The following is a 20862-nucleotide window of genomic DNA, read 5'->3' on the forward strand; positions in this document are numbered from 1 at the left end:
AGATTGCAATTAAGTTTTTAATATAATCTTATTTACACTGAATTTTTTCAGAAATGTTTAGTACATAGTAAGTTACATTACTCTTTCATCGAATAAACAATGACACTCAGGACCTAATAATTGTACAATGTGATGATGCTGGTCACATTACTTGGAAAAAGGTTTTTCTTTAGAGAAATATGAAAACAACTGTAACTTCAGGCAAAGTCCATACTCATCTTCAAGCTCACTAGCCATTCCTACAAGTACACAACATTAAAGGTCACCTCTTTTGTCTTTTATGCCAGTTTAAAAATGGTCCACCACTCTAGGCAAGAAAAACAGAAAACTTAATTTTTGCACACTCGTCAAAGACACAAATTCTGACAGATCCGATACACATTAAGTGAGGAAAGAGACATTTTAAGACAGAACCAAGAATATAAAGGTGATGGTTTTTATTGCATATATCACAAATATGAACATGACCACCGGGGCCCAGCCTACATCACTTGCTAACTCCATCCAGGTCAAAGGTCGGGGGAAGCCGTCCTCTTAACGTCCTGAAGAATCAGCAGCAGTTTTAAATACTTTGATTCATACATAAAATAAAAGTAATTAGTGTATAGTTTTCACAAGAACTCAGCCGTCTCTGAAAACTATGGAATGGTAATAGCAGCAATACGTAAAAAGGACATTACATGGTAATAAATAATTGGTTTAAAAAAAAAAAAATGAAGAGAAAAAGACAAAAGTGGTGAAGAAACACTATGAAGTTGGCTCATCCTTTACATTTACAAAGAATAATCTGGTGCCATGCACGTCAAGCACTGCATACTGAAATCCAAGACACTTCCCTGCTCTTTCATCAGAACAAAACCTGTACCAACCCCACTCCAGCAGAGTCTGCAGATGTACCGCCACAGCTAAACGCTCGTCTACAGGGGAATAAACACTCCATGATGGGTGATTGTACACGTGCCAGCGAAAGTGCTGAATGTTACTTGAAGCAGTGGTTTGAATGAAGGGGACACGTGAATAACAGTCTAGAGTTGAATTTCATGGTACGTTACGTTAAAACAGTTCATGCTAAGTTACCATATGATAATGGCTGGATTCATTAAATAGATTAATGGGGTCCATCAAAATTAAGGACAAAAAGAGTTCAAAACACTCAACATCCGTGTTCTTTGCAAAACTACGTTTAGGAGTCCAGTTTAGGCATGTTAACGGACGCAATGGATCAGAATGTTTTTCAAGAAGGTGATTTGCTTCAAAATCTGCATATTAAAACACCGTTCATTAAACATTAACTTTAAAAATAGGTCTTTTGTTGACAACGGGGGAATGCTCACTGGATAAAAATACCATAAAAAAAAAAAAAGACAAAAATACTGGCTCGCTCAGGAAGCTGACTTTGCAAGGGCTTTGGGTCCTTCTCTAGACTGCACATGATCGTTGTGCTTCAGTTGAGGAACATTAACACATGGGTGCTGTGAGACTCACTGTTCCCACAAGAGGACTAAGACTTAATCTTAGACAAAAAAAAACAAAACAAACAAAAACAAAAAAAAAAAAATACATTAGTTAATTTCTACAATGAGAACGCTGATGTGTACAGGAAATGGATACCACCGAAATGTCATCCTATAGTACTGAACAGGCCACAAGGAATTAGTCAAATAAGAGACGATACCGAGCATGACAACGCAGACCACCCTTGTCCTTCAAGATGCATTTGCTGTAGGTAAACTGGTTTAATGGTCACAGGCTCTGCGTATGTTAAAATACTCCACCTAGACTAAAACGTCAGCTCTATTCATGTAGATATGACACAGGCTCAGCGAGGCTCTACTGCAGCACAAACATACTCGCTTTACAGTCAGACGCTATCAACCCACCGCTTCAGTGACAAAGACCATATGAACTGGACTTTTGAGGAACAAAAGAAACGTTGATCAGATTTCTCTGTAACTTATTGTGGTAATGTGAAACAATTCCCAAATCACGTTGTGAGGAATCATTAGTCAGAGTTTTGCCCTTGGGTGGTCGCTCCCCTCCGTTGCAGTTTCCGGCTGGCGGGTGATGCTGAAGTCCATCAGGAGACACCAGTCCGTCTGTCCTGGATAAGGGGAGGGAGTGAAAAGGATGGCTGGGGCTGCTTAGTGGGTTTGCTGCCATTGCTGGCTGGCTGGGCAGGGCAATCGCTCACTCCACTGCAAAGCCACATGTCTCCTCCACGGCTGTCAGGAGCTTCTCATAGAGCTTCTCGTATGACTCGTAAGGCGGGATGTCGATCCGGTTGAAGCTGAAGGAATATGAGAGAAGTCAGATCAGTATTTCAGACCTCATTCCATCTTAAATGAGTCCTGTCACACATTCGTACGGTTTAATATTCACAATACGACTTTAATTTCAGTAAAGCACCAAATAGTGTCACATGACAATTTTCCACCATTCCGTTTTTTCACCCCCAACTACTCCCCGGGCGCCGCAGCATAAATGGCTGCCCACTGCTCCGGGTGTGTGTTCACGTTGGATGGGTTAAATGCAGAGCACGGATTCCGAGCATGGGTCACCATACCTGGCAGTATGTCACTTCACTAAGAGCTGCACCATTAATCGTTAAAAAATTGAGATCTTGCGATCTTGAGTCAAACACCCACGCAATCTTATTCCTGAATGATAACGATTCCGTTATGTCTATTACGACTGTTTCACATCGCGAGTGTCAGTGGAGCGTGGGAAGCACGTTTTGTCGCTGCCCATGTTAATGAATCAGAGGGTCGGCCACCATCACGCTTCCGATGTGAATGCTGTTATTCACTGATATGGGTGGCAACAAAACACACGCTGCTCACGCTCCACTGACGCTTACAATGTGAAACAAGTGTTAAAGACATTCAAATCTGCATTCATGCTGCTGCTGATTCAGAAAGAGCAACACAAACAGTCTTTAACCACACATCATTATTTCTGTGTTACAGACATTTAAAGAAGTACTGGGATAAAAGTTAATAGTTTGGGTATAAATACTTATTGTCTACAGTAGCGAGTACAAAACGAAAGTATCTTAACACTTGTATGTATTGTAACGCTAATCTTCTTCCCCCAGGAGGTGGTGACCTGTATAAAAAGTATTAGTCATTGAATCATTCATTCAAAAAGATTTCAATAGTGAAACAGGTCTTTATGAAGACACTGACTCCATTGATTTTTTTTTAAAATTGTGTTCAAATGAATATACATTTTTAAGACTTAAGCAGTGAACATTTTGTCAGAACCACTAGTGAATTACGTTACTTTGTTTAGTTTTCTAATCTTTTTTTTTTTTCAAAATCGTGAGAATGGTGATCTCCAATTTACTTAGTGAAGTGACATACACATACATATACATACATACATATACATACACATACAAAGTGATTCTCAATTTATTCAGAATCGTGCAGCTCTAGTTTACGTTTATTACTGCATGTAATTCATTAAAATAGAAGTTTAAGTTCATAAAGTACAAGATGATTTCAAAATGCACCTACATCTTTTGCATTTTGTGTTTTTCAGTTGAATAAAAATAAACTACTGTTAACTACTAAGGAAGATGTGTTAACTAATCAGTATGAAATACAATTTTATGATTGTGTTAAGTAACCGTTAGCTAATCAATAACCGATGTATTCTTTCATACCTCCTTAAGAACTAATTATCTGCTAGTTAAGGTTCAAGAAATATAACTATGAAGTAACTACTAATGAACAGTCATACACAATTAAATTGAGTTGTGACCCTCTCATATAAATGAAATCAGCAGTAGTATGAAAATGCAATATTAATAAATGCAATATTAATATATTCCTTAGTTAAGAGTAGTGAGTTGTGTGTTAATGATTACCTGTTAGTTCTTCAATAATTCCTTAGTTATGCAGTAAGAAAGAAACTGTATTCTAAAGTGTTACCAATAGAAGATATTGTCCTCTACATATTTCATCTACAGGATTTTTTTCTTTCTTTTTTTAAAAGTTCTTGTGAACCCAGTCTCGTGGGATGAGTGTCTCGTCACACCCCTAGTAGAGTGTATTACATTACTTGAAAAACATAGTAGGCTTTCAGTATTTTCAGTCTCAAAGACTAAAGGTCATTGCACACAGAGTACGAAATTTTTGCGTGCGTTTTTCAATTTTTTCGTATTCCTCATCCTTTCCTATCAAAATGCATGATACGGATGCGAAAAAGCAGAAAATTGAACCTGATCCAAATTTTTTTTTTTATGATAGGCGAAAGTTTCAGAGACAGTGTGTAAATGTGATTGATCGGGTTGGGTACCGTTCACATTTGAACCAGTACGGTACCAGTATCGTTACCTGAAATTCAGTACCGGTACCTTTTTCGGTACTTTACTCTGTGTAATAACAAAAACATTTCAGTGAAAATAATGAGTCCAACTCTCAATTTCAACATTTTTAACAATATTCTACAATTTCTTTCTTCCAGAAATTCTTGTTTGATTTTTTCTGATAATCAAATGAAGGCATGAAACATTTATTTATTTTTAAATCAAATGAGTTCAGTACCCAACCCTAGTGATTGACATAACGTGAAGTCGTATTTATTTTTTTAACGTGCGAAAATCTCAGACAAAAGTTTCAGACTCCGTGTGCAATGACCTTAAATCTTACCATGTGTGGGCTTTGGGCAGGTTGTCTGTGTTGGCATCAATTAAATGAATAGTGAAGAGTCTTGGTCCTGCAGAACCTGTAGAACCTTACAAAGATACATTCTAGTTATCACTGTTCACCAGATCATCACACTCAACAGAAGTGAGCATGAACACAAACTACTTTAAAAAAGACAACATGAAATCACATTCACAACTCATTTTGCTTTCATACTGTTATTAGTAAATCAGAATATTCAGCAAGATGTAATACAGGGTTGAACTTGATATCTTTGTTCGTACAGCGAACATGTTAAACATGTTAGGCTACTGCTTTATCAATTAAAATGGTTAAAGAAAAAATATTCAGATAATGAAAACTATTTCATAATGCAAATGTTTTTGCTTCAGAATAACATGCACTAATGTATTGTGCATAACTTTAGAAACAATTGATACATTCTGGTTATATATTGCTGTTAGTTAGGGATTAAGGCCAATACAAACTAAAAAGTGTCAGACTAGGAAGTTTAACATTGACAGGCGCAATCTGTCATCTATCAGGTGTATTGAAAGTGCACATGGCTTATCCATTAGCCACCTTGCAGTGCTTTGAAGCCTTGTAGAGGGACGCGTGTAGAGCCTGTGACGAACTGTAGCAATCTGCCTCTCCTCTCCTCGTCAAACGATTCAACCGCCTGCCAGAACCACTTCACTATGTTACTGTCAGCTACACAGTGCTTCAGCCGTGTGTTGGCCTTCCAGTCGTTCAGATCAATCTTGCCCAAACCTCCGATGATCAGCTACAATGCAGAGAGAAACAAGTGATTTTTGACCCCTTCACCACGTTTATTGGTAGTGAGGTAAATAGAAAATGATGAAGAGGGGGCAGGGAATGGCCTATGATTAAGTATGATAGAGATACACTACTCCTCCGGTTTAGGGGTCAGTAAAATGAAAAAGAAAAAAGACTGCTTTAATTTAATGCATTCTTGACAAAATAAATTAAAAAGTACAGTAAAAAGACATTTATAATGTTCATTAAATAATTTCACCATTCCTAATAGCTTCTATAAGAGCAATAAGAGTATAACGTCTCAGATTTCAGCTGAAAAACAAAAATCAAATATTTGGTTGAAATGTCATATTTAGTGTTATGACTCTCCTATTCATTATTTAACAAAAATGTTCCATCTCCCCCCTTTTGACATCAGTCAGATCAGTCTCTTCATCAGCCTATCCATTCAGCGTGTCTGAAATATCTGAATTACCTCAAGTTCCTTGTTGTCAAAAGGCTTGAGCAGATGCTGTGGTACGAGTTCGTTGAAGCCCTTCTGCAGGGCGAGGAATTGGGCCTCAATGCCTCGCATGAATCTCCAGTTGACATACAGCCTAATGGAGACACAATCAATCATTAGAGAGCTGCAGTGGAACACGAAGAACACTAAGAGGCATCTGCACCCCACAGTACACCATTAGCAGCCTCTGATTAATTTCTATTTGGCAATGACTCGCACACAATAAAGACTCACATAAAAACTGACAATACACTAACATTCTTGAGCGATAACTTATATATCCAGGGTTCACTCAATCAAACTGACAGTGGAAAAAAGCAGTGAGGCTCCTAAAACCTTTGCCAAGCCCAACTAGCCATGTGACTGCTGCCCTCTGCTGGATGACTTTCTCTGAGATCGTGATCCTAAATTTGCTGTGTCTGGTCAGCCCACATGTGTGCACTGCTTCATACCTCACATATTCTTTCTTGTTCTCCTCTGTGACCGGGATGTTCTTGCCGTTTGGTTTCAGCTCATGTTGGAGGAATTTGCCAAAAGCATTATGCTCTACGCAGAAGGTGTGGTCCAAAACAGATGTGGTGTCATTCTCTCTGAAAAGACAAAAGACAAATATAGCAAAGTTATTTATCCTTTTGCTTACATTCAACAGGCTACCTATTACCAACAAATAAATATGAAGCTGTTTGTTTACCAATACATTTGACTTTTTTTTTTTTGCAATGGTGATTTGAATATATACACATATACACTATCTATATATATCTATATCTATCTATATCTATATATATCTATCTATCTCTATCTATCTCTATATATATCTATCTATCTCTATATATATCTATCTATATCTATCTATATCTATATATATCTATATACATCTCTATATCTATATCTCTATATATATATATATCTATATCTCTATATATCTATATCTATCTATATCTATATATATCTATCTATCTCTATCTATCTCTATATATATCTATCTATATATATATCTATATATATCTATATACATCTCTATATCTATATCTATATATATCTATATCTCTATATCTATATCTCTATATATATATCTATATCTCTATATATCTATATCTCTATATATATATCTATATCTCTATATCTCTATATCTCTATATCTCTATATCTCTATCGATCTCTATATCTATCTCTATATCTATCTCTATATATATATATAAATAACACATACACACACATATAGCATACATTAAAAGCAGCATAACTACTACCACAATGTTAAAATGCTTGAAACAGTTACAGACAAAAATTGTACTCAAGTATGAATTTTCCTACTTAAAAAAAAAAAAAAAAAAAAAAAAAAAAAGTTACATTAAATAAAATAAATCCTATATGTTCTATACTTGTGTCATTACATAATTTGGATGGGTTTATAATTATATTCTATTTTATTATTATAAAATTTGAAAAATCCTAATAACAAACTGGTGTAACCTTTAAATGGTGCTGTAGATATTTAATTTTTTTTTTTTTTGTTAAAAAAATTGGGAAGGGGTTGGCTATTTTTGAAATCCAATTTTAGCCAGATGATAGATGTCACATTCAGGCTTGTGTAATTCCAGTCTTTACTTTAAATGTGGGACAAGCACAACAGTGTAGAAAATTCTGTGAGAAATATAACGCTCTCTCTTGATCCTGATTTTCTTTAAGCAAAATAAATGTAATTCAATAGAAATTGATCTGGACATTTCTCATAAAATTCACTCACAGTATCCAGACGAGGCTCTTGTGCAGCTCTGGGTCCACAGTCTCAAGGTCACAAAGCTGGATGGGCTTCCCCAGGAGCTGCTTGTAGAAGGGCAAGGTGAAGCCTCCATTGATGTAGTGCCCGTGGAAAACAGCCAGACCCATAATCCGCCCAACAAAGTGGAAATAAGACAAGTGGTCCTGAAAAAACAGCAGAGGGCGTGAGAGGAAGTTTAATGAGACACTGCAGCAACAGAGAACCGCTTGGTGAACCTTTTAAAGCACACATGACAACCATATGTTGTGAGGTCCAAGAAGCACAGCCTATGCTAAATTTCTTTACTGGGTCTTGCTTAGAGGAGAATTCCCAAGCACAGGTCGCCGCATGACTTACAGGGTTGATGGATGAGTCTGGGTTGATCTGTAGTGTGTAGATGTTATCAGTCGAGTACTGAAACAGGCCGTAGTATGGATTCAGCATCTCATGGCAGAGGAGGTACAACCATTCCCTGGAACAGGACAGGAATTCAGATATTGCTGGCTGTAGTTCAGTCTAAACTCTGTGCTCAACAGGGTAACACCTGCAATATCATGAACATGATACCCTGCATGCTGATAAGCCTAGCTGAGATTCAGCCTAAACTGTAGAAATTATAAAGTCAAGTCTGGCGTATGAAAAGAGATGGGGGGAATAATGAGGCACAGGGGAAATTAATTAATGAGAACCTTTCTCATGGAACAGATTCATATGCTACCTAGCAACTCCACCGTAATCCAGCCCCTCCTCTCCTCTGAACTTCACCATCAGCCGCTTCTTTAGGTCTTTGGGTCTCATCTTCATGATCTGTCTATAAGACTCCTATTGCACAGATAGAACAGAATGAGACATTTCTGAGTGATACATTAATTTACATAAATTATACATTAAACTTAGTTATAAATGAAAAATTTTAAACTAGCTTAAATTTATGTGTTAACGCCATGTCAGCAACAATGGCTATATTCATGACAATATTAACAGTATCATTTAAAATAATTAAAAGTTTTCTTAAGCAATCACTATACAAAAACAAGTAACAACAATAGTACTCATAAAAATCATAGAATCTTTCAATTTAATATGATAAAAATTCTAAAATTCTTTTTAAAAAGAGACCTTGTAAAACATCTTAAACTAGCTTAAAATGTCAATTTTGGCTATAATGGCTATTATCATTCAAAAAATAGCAAGTTAACGCACTACCATTCAAAAGTTTGGGGGTCAGTATGTTATTAAAGAATTTCATATTTTTTCAACAAAGGGACCAAAAAAAAAAAAAATTTATCAAAAGTGGCAGTAAAGACATTTATAATGTTATAAAAGTTTATACATTTCAAATTAATGTTGTTCTTTTGATCTTTTTATTCATTAAAAAAAATAATAAAACTGTAGCACAGTTTCTACAAAAACATTAGGAACCAGAAGTGTTTTCAACATTGAGAAATGTATTCATAAATCAGCATATAAGAATAATATAAATAAGAATCATGTGACACAGAGAATTCAGCTTTGCCATCACAGGAATAAACTGCATTTTAAAACACTCAAATAGAAGAGGGTAACATTTTAGTATTTAGAGACTAATTCTCACTATTAACTAGCTGCATATTAGTATGTCTATTATTAACATATTGGCAGTTTATTAGTAATTATAACGCACATATTCTACATGAGCATATTTTGCAACCCTAATCTTACCCAATACGTATACTTAACTACCTTACTATTAAAAAGCAGCAAATTAGGAGTTTGAGGCAAAAGTCATAGTTAAGGGTTTGCTAATGGTGAGAATTGGACCTTGAAGTGAGACCGAAAAGAGTTAATGCTAATAATATTTCACAATTTTATTTTCATCAATTTTTATATCAGTTTTATATAGGGCTGTCGCGATTCGTCAATTTTAGTCGACTAGTCGATTTTTAAAAATCGACTTCATTTTGCTTGCGTCGACTAACCGGCAAAATACTGGAAGTGGCGCATTTCACGGACAAGAATTTTTAGACCGCTTTCCAAGGCTGCATGATATATTAAACCTAATAAACAATTAAGCATAATTGTGAATTCACAAACGCTATGATTTAATTAAATAATTATGTGATGCAGTTCTAACAGTATATGGTCTTTAATTATTTACATGCGTGTAGTTAATTACGTGCGTCTCACAGCGGCTCCGTTCACAGTAGCTCCACAGAAACTGTTATCATTTACATGTTGAGCATCTCATACTCCATCTCTGCATGTTGTTGTTGTGAGTTTGGCTTTATTATAACATTCATCTGGGAACTTAAATCTACACAAACGCAGGAGAATACATCGCGGTTTCAAAATAAAAGCTCAAACCCTCACTCTGAGTTTAGACGGTTTGATGTCCACATATTCATGTAATTACAGCGGCTGTAACACTTCTGTCCTAAAGAAATGGCCAAATATTAAATATTAAGTGTACGTTTGAATTAAATGGTGTTTGGTCAATATTAAACAGTAATGTGTAAAAATAATCGTCAGGCCGTCGGCGTCCCCTGCAGGCCTTTGTTGTGATGTAGGCTATAATCTACATTAACTCTATTGTTTATAATACATTATGTATTTTAACAGTTTTGTTCAATAAACCCATATGATTCCTTGCTTTTGATACTTTTTGAACTAATTATTACTGCATCATTGCTATTATATGTACTTCAAGTCATTTTAAAAGCTATTGTTCACTTAAATCTATTTTTATTACCATATATATATATATATATATATATATATATATATATATATATATATATATATATATATATATATATATATATATATATATATATATATATATATATATATATATATATATATATATATATATATATATATATATATATATATATAAAATATGAAAGTCCGTTTTATTTCCAAATTCAGTTTTTTAAATTGTATTAATCAAAAAGTCTAATTAATTGTGTGTTACAGTTTTATCTGTACCAAATTCAGTTTTCCATTATTTCTGGATTCCATTTTAATTGTTCTATTAAATTTTAATAATAAAAAACAGCTCCAATTAATTGATTTTATATTAAAAAAAAAAAAAAAAAAAAAAAAGTATTTTTCAGAAATACTGCACATTTACATTTTTCACCTAAATAAATTCTGGTAAATAATATTTCTGGTAAATACTCCTTTAAAAAGTGTTTTCTGATTATAATTGTATTATTATTAGACTAGAACACGTGGATATGTTGTCATTCTCACACTATAATACTGATCTGTGATTTCAGTGATTTGGACTATGAGATGGACACTTGCTTCTTGCACTCTGTGTTGCACTTCACTTTTGCTTTAAAAAAGGATTTCATAGAAATTTGGATTAATAAAATATTAGTAAAGTAAAATTGTAGATTTCTTTTTGCGGGAAATTAACTGTTTAAATTAGTCGTTAGTGGCAGCCCTAATTTTATATAATTCTTTTTTTTTTTACTGTATTTTTGATCAAATATATGTAGCCTTGGTGAAAATAAGAGACTAGAATCTGGGATAAAAGATTAATAACCATTCTTTTCTTTGGAATAATGTGCACTGATGAGTCATCCACAGGAATACCAGTGACATGTATTAAAGTACAAAATAAAAAATAATAGACTTGCTCTCCTAAAATTATCTGTCTCATGTCGCTGTGACCAAAAACGGCAGCATTACTTAAGATACTGATAATGGCATCCTACTGTTGGAAACAAGCAAGCACCCAGTGTGCAAACCTAATCGTGATGTATTCCTAGTCACTTCCAATGACAGAAACAGTTTCACAGTGCTGTTAGAACTAAATTATGCATGCACTACAGGACTGGCATTATTCAGCTGTGCGACTGCGAGTACCTCAAAGATCTCCTCACGGGACACTTCTATGCGGCAGTGGCCGGCTTGAGGCTGCTGCAGGGAGAGCTCATGGCGGAGAACTTTGAGTTTCTGGACCAAATCTCTCTCGTAGCGCACCGGTAACTCGCCATCACCTTCCTCCATACCAACTTCCATCTGTACAGGCAGAGCCTGGCTCGACTCCTTCACCTGAGAGTGTTGGCTGCTCATCACATACAAAACACGCACAAATGTCACATGTGTACCAATACATCCAAACACTGATAGCAGTTTATCAAGCCACAGGACCATGAATTTTTCATGCATTATTTGGGTTACACTCCCACTAGGGACGATTAGGAATTAAATAAATGTTGAGAATTAATTTAATAAACCCTTATACGAGCAAGCAATTATCATTACTAGCAACTTTAATTACGCAAGGATGATTTATTCATTGTGGTGAATAATTAACAGGATAATTTAAAGAGCTGGGGTGAGTAATCAGATGTTATGAGCAGAGCCGATGTGAAAGATGTTTTACCTCATGATGTGGTGTAACCTGGGGTCGGTGAATTGTGTGGTTCTATTATTGTGGTCGACAAAATAAATACGTCCCGACACAGTGCTCCTGATCTCCCAACCGGGCGGCAGAGGGCCCAGCTCCTCACAACTCACGCTGTTCAAATCCCTGAAGGAGCAAGCGCACCCATCACACCTGGTGCTCAACACCTATAATGGTGCCCCAAAACTCTTTTTATCCTCTTGCAGGGTGGGAAATTAACTTTTTTTTTTTTAATCCAGCCACAATGGCGGGTGAATACCCTATTTTAATAGACATTCAGATTTTACCAACCATTTAAATTTGTTAATTTCAAAAGAGTGATAAGATTTTATGTGTGAAACGAAATCTCTAATGCTTAATATTATGAAATATTACTACAATTTAAAATGAATGTTTCTATATTAATATATTTTCAAATGTAATTTATTCATGTGGTAGCAAAGCTGAATTTTCAGCAGCCATTACTCTACAGAGTCACATGATCCTTCAGAAATCCTTCAGAAATATGTTGTGCTGCGAGTTGTGCGGATTAATATTTTTGTGGAAACCATGATAATTTTTTTTTCAGGATTCTTTGAAAGGTCTAAAGAACAGCATTTATTTGAAGTAGAAATCTTTTGTAGTATAAATAACTGTCACTTTTGAACAAACTAATGCTGAATAAAAGTATTAATTTATTTAAAAAAAAGTAAATTTTATCCATGTAAGTAGTTATTACCATGTTATTATTCCATGTTATTACTCATGTGACGACACTTTCGGTCGTTTCTTGTTTGGCTATGTTGGTATGCATCTGTGTCTCTGCAGGTGTTCGGCTGATTGCTGCGTGATTGGGAACACCGGCGCACAGGTGGTTCTCTCTCTATAAAACATCTCTTTGCTCGACGGATCGAGTGTACTCTTGGTTGCATCCAGTGACGGTTCTCCGGTCCTTTGTACCCTGTCTCTCTGGATTGAGACGGTTCAATAATGATCCATTTTAGGTCTAAATAAATTTAAATGTTTTATCAATGCAAATGCACTCGTCTTCTCCCTATTTGTAGTGACTCTTTTGGGGGTTGCAACACCCAATTAAAAAAAGCTGCCCAGGAGCATTACAAAGACAGCCACAGAGTAGACCGACTTTCCTTAAAGAGATGTTGGCGAAACTGAAGATGAAAACAAATAATGAACTTCAAAACATACTCGCATGTGTGTGTGCTGAATATACACGCATGTTATTTGACCAGTTTAAGAGGTCACATGCAATAGTGACTGTTAAGGCAAAACAACCTGCCACTACACAAAAAGGGTCTACATTTAGTTGGTGGCATGTGTTGATTTCCCACCCTGCCCTCCTCCCTAACAGACTTCTCGCATCCCTTTCCTCATGCTTCTGAGGTCATTATTATGAAGATGAGGAAATTAAGCTTCAGTGTCAACAGTAGCAGCTATTAAGTGAGATTGCTGATTATCAAGTTAGCTGATTGTGGACATTAAAGAGCTACGATTAGAGTGATATCACATAAGCAGCGAGGAGCAATCAAACTGGGGCAATCGTTATTTCAGCAAAGGAGGGTGGTGATTAAACCTACCGGGGTATTCTGGGATCATGCCAGGTGCTCACGCCAGTCTGTGTGTGCAGAAAGTAGACTTGGCCCTGTACAGTGGTCCTTTGCTCTGCATTAGAAAAGAGAACAGACACATCAAGAGTGAATGAGCCACAGCTAACTCAGACGCCAGTTTACACGTAACCTGAACGAGCGCCAGGGCTACTGAGCTTCCAGTTCTCAGACGGCACACAGCTAGTGTGGCATGACTAGTCAGAGATTTAATTACACTGGCATCGTTCACTGGTCACGGCAGAGGCCTCGACCACAACACCAACAGGGTCAGGCACGGTTACACTCCAATGAGGGGCTTTACCACAGCAGATCCACCTGTGTAATGCGGGCCGCAGAGCCAGAGTGAATAGACTCCTTTCAGAGCTCAGTCTCTTCAGTTCAATGCACTTCAGTAGCCTCTACCCTGATCGCTAAGCTGTATTAGTCTCTATGGACTCCAGCAGCACTGTGGGTAAGAGATCAGGTATACGCACTGGGGATATGCAAAACGACAGTTTTATAGTTAAATATTTATATAAACCTGTTATTGCACAAAACTGACAAGCCCTTCAAAAAAAAAAAAAAAAAAAAAAAAAAAAAAAAAAAAAAAAAAAAAAGTGACCTGCAGATTATACATAATGACAGGAAAATTGCTCGCACCAGGCAGTTTGAAGTATACTGAAAAAAGTGAACAAAATTATAAGCTAAAACAATCAGATTGGGTCAATTTCGCTAATCGACCATCCTGACATTTCTAACGTGCTCAATCTTACCGTAGCCCTCAGGGAGGTCGGGGGACTGGTGTCCGTGTGGTCTGTTTTGGGGCGTGTGTGCATGCCCTCGGGAATCTTGGTTTCTGATGCGTTGTGCTTGGAGCCGCTGCTCCTGATTGGGCGACTCAAGTGCACGGCAGTTTCCCCCGCCAGCGGCTCCTGTAGGATCTGTGTACGGCATGGGCTCCTCCATGAAGCAGCTGAGAGGCCGCCCGGGCCCCGAGTCTTCAAAGACAGGCCTGAAACATACACATACACAGCAGGTGTTAAAACACATACAGCCACACAAACATTTCAATGGGTCTTGGTATTGATGAAAACAGTGATGAACTGTGAAACTAACAGGTCTTTAGGAAGCTCAAATGAAGTGTTTTATCTGGGCAGGTAGCCAGTCCGTGCTAAAAAAACAAAAAGTGCATCCTCTAAGACAGTGGTTCCCAACCACGATCCTGGAGGCCCCCCAACACTGCATGTTTTCCATGTCTCCTTAATCAAACACCTGATTCAGATCATCAGCTCATTAGTAGAGACTCCAAGACCTGAAATGGGTGTTTCAGACAAAGGAGAGATGCAAAATTTGCAGTGTTTGGGGGCCTCCAGGAACGTGGTTGGGAACCACTGCTCTAAAGACAAAAAGTTGACTCACCCTTCATTCTCTACCAGTCCTCTACAGTCGACCACAGGCCCTCCACTGCCAATTCTGTCTCTGGTCTGCAGACTCACTACAAAAATGGTTAAAGGAAAGTCAATTATTTTGAAGACTCTTCATTTAGTCAAATACTGATTAAGTAATTTAAATTTTCATCAGTTAGCAGACATTTGAATTTAGACACTTCAATGACACAAATTACAAAATAAAACAAACAAATAATGCTTTTCTCAGAGCTAACTTTACTTTAATGAGCCAAATTTAATCTTAAATGTTGTGAATGAAAAAAAACTCTACTCGTGTTATTTTTCTTTACAATAAATCACTCAATTTTTGTTATTTAGTGCAAATACATACTTATTTCAAAAGTGTCGTCAAAGTGGCTATATACATATTGGGCCCACTGTATCTGACAAATTCTGTACAAGATCTACCTGCAGTTTTTAATACGTACCAACGATTTGTCCACGGACAGCATCACTGTCAGATGGGTTTAACTTGCATAAGTCTAAACGCTGGTCTGATGGTGAGATAAATAAATGACAAGATGTAATCAAACTTGGCCATCAAACTTTTATAGACTAGAGATACAGCTTAACAAATTTAATGAAGACATGTAACGACTGTGATACGGCATAATGAAGAGCTTACGGCAGGCTATAAAAGTACCACACTCACAGCCTGTGTCTTTTAGTCTGCTGATGGCATTTGACAGGAGCCGCACACAGCCTAAGAAACCCGCACCCTGCTTCTTATGGATCTTCTTGTGGTTCCATATGCTAATGGTGATGGAATCGGTCTTCCCAATATACCTGCGGAAAGACTCTTTAGCAATTTCCTCCTTTTAAAATCACTTGCTAATAATGTTTCAATTATTTTAAAGATTAACAACATGACCGAAACTGCACAACATCATGAACAAAAATTAGCCATGAGTAACTTCAGAGGAATTTGCTCACAGGTCATAATGCTGATTCCACTTGGGGTCCAATGTGCTTTTGACCGTGTCTGTAGAGTGGCATTGACCCGAGCCATCCACCACCACTTTGGCGAAAGGATCAGGCAACCCTGCAGCAGAACAACAGTGTGGCAGGAAGACAAATAAACAACAGAGGACAAACTCGGCCGTCACACACTGTCCTCACACTGCCCTTTGAAAAAAAAAAAATGGTTACAATCTGGACAGCTAAGCAGCTTCCACAGTGATAGCTGCAAAATATTTAGAAAGACTGCAAATATTTGGATGGCTTTGCAGATCCTCAGACCAAAAAGAGTGACCTGACTTTTCAGTTGCCAAATTACAGAATCGCTTAGTAATTTTTTTTTTTAGTTAAATACTCTAGGATGTGTTAGTTTTTTTGTATAAATTTGTATTTCACCTTGATTCTGTCAATCTAGTGATCCTGACTGTATTTGTGCCACATAAATACCACTGTTCTGTAAGGGCTGGAATACACTATATGACTTCTGAACAGATTTTAAAACACTCAACATCATACAAAACATACTTACAAACAAAAATACTGCATTCTAAAACTGACTCAAAATATTAAACATTTGACTGGATGAAAAAAAGTGCCCCTTATAAATAACGTGATTTATCTGTAAAATTGGTCAGCTCTGAATGACCAATATCTGTAGACTGGCTCTGACTTTTGACAACTTGTATCAAATCCTCAAGACTGCAAATCAGGGCAAAAGGTGTATAGAATATTCCTATTTTACAGTCAGATTTTGCTTTACGGTTCCAACATGTCACTGACCTTACACATTCACACCCAAGCAAAGTTCACTCTTAAAAATGATTCCACCTTACAACTGGTTGGCACAGTGTACTGTTAATGTATGTGCTTAAAAATAACCAACAGTATTTTTGTAACATTTGAATGTTTCTGATTATTTAACTCATAAGAATGAGACTGATTCGTTAAGGTGTTTGATTCATTACAAATCCAGTCATTTGCTCAAGAATCAGACATTATGGGTTAGATGAAATCAGATAAAAGCAAAGTTTCAGTCTGTCACCAACAGTAATGAGATTTTAAATTACTGTCAAATGCTTATTTTTGTGTCACATTTACAAACATCTTAGGTGCAGTTTGGAGTCCTGTATTATGTTGTTTAGTCAGACTTGGCAATGCTTTTTGCTCAGTCTCATTGAAAGGACAGTCTCATGCTCTGTGGACCGTTCATTCGGTGGCACAAAGCTATGAAGAGCAATTCCACAAAGCTTTTCAGTGAGTGGGAAAAAAGACTACTGAAAAATATATGCTGCATCTGTTGTGGAGCATTAATGCTAATAATTGAATGTATAATTATCAGGGACAACTGGTCTTGTTTTGCCCATCTTCGTCATACATTCCCGTGTGGCCTTTTGTTATGCGATAAGCATAATGGACATGGCACAAAAACAAGATCTATGAATGACGCACACAAAGGATTTGAATAATATGTGGGACACACACTGACGAGGCCAGTGGGGCAAACAAGCCTGTCAGTGAGAGCAGCTGGGATGAAGAGCCTAGACTGCAGAACAGTGAAGTGCGCTCAATGCTGTAGTGGGTGGAATCTGATGAGGAGCCGCTGATTGAGGATGTGAATTACCCCAGTGATAAAAGCTCCAGTGGGCGGCTCTGAACAACTTCGAGGAGAGAGGCACTAATGTTCCAGAATCACAAATGGTTCATACAGCCATTTCTGAGGGGTATTCAAAGTTGATTAGTAGTTTACCCAAAAGTGATATTTCAAACTCTCAAACTCAACTTTTTTTGTGAAACACAAAAAGGTGCACAAGAAGAATATCTTTGCAACTCTTTTCAAACAAATTTACATTCAAAAGTAAAAGTGAATGAGGAGAGTTGTCAAACTCCAAAATAAAAGAAACTGTAAGCATCACTTAAATGTTTCATACAACACATGCTCTAAAATCTCATGGTTTCCAAAATCATTTGATAGCTTTGTGTCATCCTTCCACCCAAACTCACCTTGGCACATTAATGAAAGTTCAAGAGAGAAGTAATGACATCCAATTTGTGAACTGAATTCTTCTTTTCAATTTAATGGTTGATCCAATTCGCAAAATTGGTCTGAATGATTTTAAAGCAGTTAGTGCACTGCTGTATCAGGAAATAATGACTTCAATTTTAGCCTTTTACTTTGACAAAGTTATCAGAATGACTTCAGAAGACTGAAAAGAGTCCACAATTAACATGGACTACTGCTATCATACATTTATGGATTTGTTTTGGTCCATTTTTGAAGCTTGAATGCCCAATTTATTGTAATTACATGAAAGAGCAACAAGCACATTATTCAAAAAGTTGTTGTTTATTTTTTGTTTGGATTGTCATGAAGGCCAGTAAATAGCAAAACTTAAATTTTGGGGTGAACTTGGGTACACAAAGGGTTGTGAAAAAAGGTGAAATGAGGTATACTTACGAAAGAAGTCTTTCTTTGCCAGATTCTTGGCACATAATACTGAAAGAGAACGAAAAAAAATCATCAGCCCAAATCATTCAATAAATCAACAGATGTGCCACTTACAAACATGGAAAACAAATTGAAAGTCTGATGCATTTAGAAGCTTTGTTGCTGATGCGAGCATGACTGAAAACAGCATTTATCTACAAAGACGGCTTTAAAGACAGAGCTGGGCCTCATTCCACTAACTAACTGACATGATCAGGATCCCTTTCCTCTAGTCCCCCAAAAGGGGCCACTGGGGCCGTCCAAGAACAGCCTGCACAGAATAAATCAGACAGACTTCCTCTCAACGCTGTTAGTCAGCACCCCAAATCTACAGCTTTTCCCTGGACATGTAAAGCTTAAGCCATCTGCCTGAGAGGTTTTTTTTTTTCTTCTTGTCTTGGCTAGCCTTCACCTAATGTGAAAATATCAAAAGGTCATTCTGTGTTAGGCTGCAATGCGATTTCACGCCATTCAATAGGATTTGCCGCACATAATAGAAGCAGCATTTGTGAATAAGGTTGGTGTCAGCTCATGTTTGACTGTGCATCACTTAAATGTTTCATACAATGCGAAAGTGTATTGACTCAGTGCATCTCAGTGTGGTATGGAAACAGCTCCAATCAGGACTCCAAAGCACTACAGAGAGTTGTGCGCTTAGCTGAGCGCATCTCAGCATCATCATCTACCTCAAACGCTGCAAAAGTAGAGCTGTTAAAATCATCAAGGACTCTAATCACCCTGGTAACCATCTATTCACTTTGCTTCCATCTGGTAAGCGCTTCCGTAGCCTGATGGCAAAAACTGAGAGACTTAGGCCCCGTCTACACGAAGACGCGTTTCTCTGTATACGCATACATTTTTTACCGTATAGGCGTTTCGTCCACACGAAACCGGCGTTTTCGAAGAGTGAAACCGATCATTTTTGAAACCGGGTCCCAGGGTGGATAAATTTGAAAACGCCGTTTTCATGTTTTCGTGTGGACGGCGAATCCGTATATTTTCTGAAACGATGACGTCATCAGCCCACGTCTCGCCCCTAATCAGACACCGCTACGTCACATAACAGCGACAACAACAACAACAATGTCAGACTACGTGCCTGTGTTCGTGCTGCAGAACCTACTGAGCTCATTAGTTTTATTAAAGCAAAATCTTCTGCTTTGTGTGTTAGTTTGTATTCAGTGCACAAGGTTTACGCACATGGTCCAAGTCTTCCTCTGTTTTTTTGTGCATCTCTGTGGCAGAATTACAGCGCCACATATTGGTCTGGCATGTGTACTACATCGTTTTCAGTCGTTTTCAGTGATTCCGTGTGGACACAGATATTTCCTGAGACGACTCCGTGTTTATGGAATTTGAGGCAAAAAAAAAAAAAAAAAAAGGATCGGATAGGGAGAAATCTGGCTTCGTGTGGACGTAGCCTTAGGAGCTTCTTCCCCCAGGCCATCAGGCTCCTAAACTCTAACGCTGTGTCATAACATCACATGACTCCTTGTAAATAACACTAATCAATAAGCTTCAGAATATTTCTACCTCATATTGCTGCTATTTACATACCCTGTACAACTTTTTGCACATTCCTCTTGTTATTAAGTCAACAACATACTGACCTGCACATTTATATTTATATTTTTTATATATTTTTTCTTCTACTTTTCTTTTTATTAATACTTGTATACTTTATAATTGCACTATCCTTGGAGCAGACCTGACCTACATTTCACTGCTGGTTATACTCGGTTTAATTGTGTATGTGACATAAAAATCTTGAATCTTGACATGCTGTGGTGTGAAACGGAGCAGGTGTGGTCAGCAATATTCATCTTCTCAAAAACGCACTGTGTACGCAGTGGACAAGGCAATAGCAAACCAATGACCTGCATCATTATGGACAAGAAAAATGTACACAACAGTGTAAAGTAGGGGTCGACCGATTATCGACCTGGCCGATTATTGGCACCGATATTAAGCATTTTTATGATAATCGGCATCGGTCATTTTCAAAACCGATGTGCCGATAAAATTATTTAATTATGAAACGCGCTATTTGGCTCTGATGCAGCCTGTCGGAACTCACCACTCTGTGGCCTAGAGCAGTCTCCGCCCACCGCGCATCTGATTTGTTGAGAGTCAGGAGTCTGACCAATCAACGTGGAAGACTAAAGGCGCTCTCACACCGAAAGCGCTTGTTAACTGGTGCTGCTTCATCACGCATCAGTTATCTCTCAAAGGCAGCAGCAGACGTTGCTCAAGTTGCAATAAATTACAATCCAATACACTGAAGTTGTAAAAAC

General features: G+C 37.3%; 1 protein-coding gene across 4 annotated transcripts in view; it reads right to left on the minus strand.

Annotated features, from left to right (window-relative positions):
* Positions 1 to 20862, minus strand: part of LOC306859855 (E3 ubiquitin-protein ligase SMURF1-like) — a 50243-nt gene continuing 29381 nt past the window's right edge. The window contains exons 2-18 of one of the 4 annotated variants that reach the window (XM_079401214.1): positions 18539 to 18577; positions 16060 to 16168; positions 15779 to 15912; positions 15555 to 15620; positions 15098 to 15173; positions 14452 to 14690; positions 13670 to 13754; positions 12075 to 12221; positions 11552 to 11753; positions 8415 to 8518; positions 8054 to 8168; positions 7682 to 7860; positions 6384 to 6521; positions 5905 to 6025; positions 5235 to 5436; positions 4656 to 4740; positions 1 to 2287 (exon numbers count right to left, since the gene is read on the minus strand). In XM_079401214.1, coding sequence (XP_079257340.1) covers positions 2188 to 2287; positions 4656 to 4740; positions 5235 to 5436; positions 5905 to 6025; positions 6384 to 6521; positions 7682 to 7860; positions 8054 to 8168; positions 8415 to 8518; positions 11552 to 11753; positions 12075 to 12221; positions 13670 to 13754; positions 14452 to 14690; positions 15098 to 15173; positions 15555 to 15620; positions 15779 to 15912; positions 16060 to 16168; positions 18539 to 18577 — 2141 coding nt within the window. In that variant the 3' untranslated portion in view covers positions 1 to 2187. The remainder of the gene's footprint in view (positions 2288 to 4655; positions 4741 to 5234; positions 5437 to 5904; positions 6026 to 6383; positions 6522 to 7681; positions 7861 to 8053; positions 8169 to 8414; positions 8519 to 11551; positions 11754 to 12074; positions 12222 to 13669; positions 13755 to 14451; positions 14691 to 15097; positions 15174 to 15554; positions 15621 to 15778; positions 15913 to 16059; positions 16169 to 18538; positions 18578 to 20862) is intronic. The other 3 variants (XM_079401215.1, XM_079401216.1, XM_079401217.1) reach the window with 3 other exon arrangements.

The sequence above is a fragment of the Barbus barbus genome (assembly GCF_936440315.1).
Source record: "Barbus barbus genome assembly, chromosome: 3".
Taxonomy (NCBI): Eukaryota; Metazoa; Chordata; class Actinopteri; order Cypriniformes; family Cyprinidae; genus Barbus; species Barbus barbus.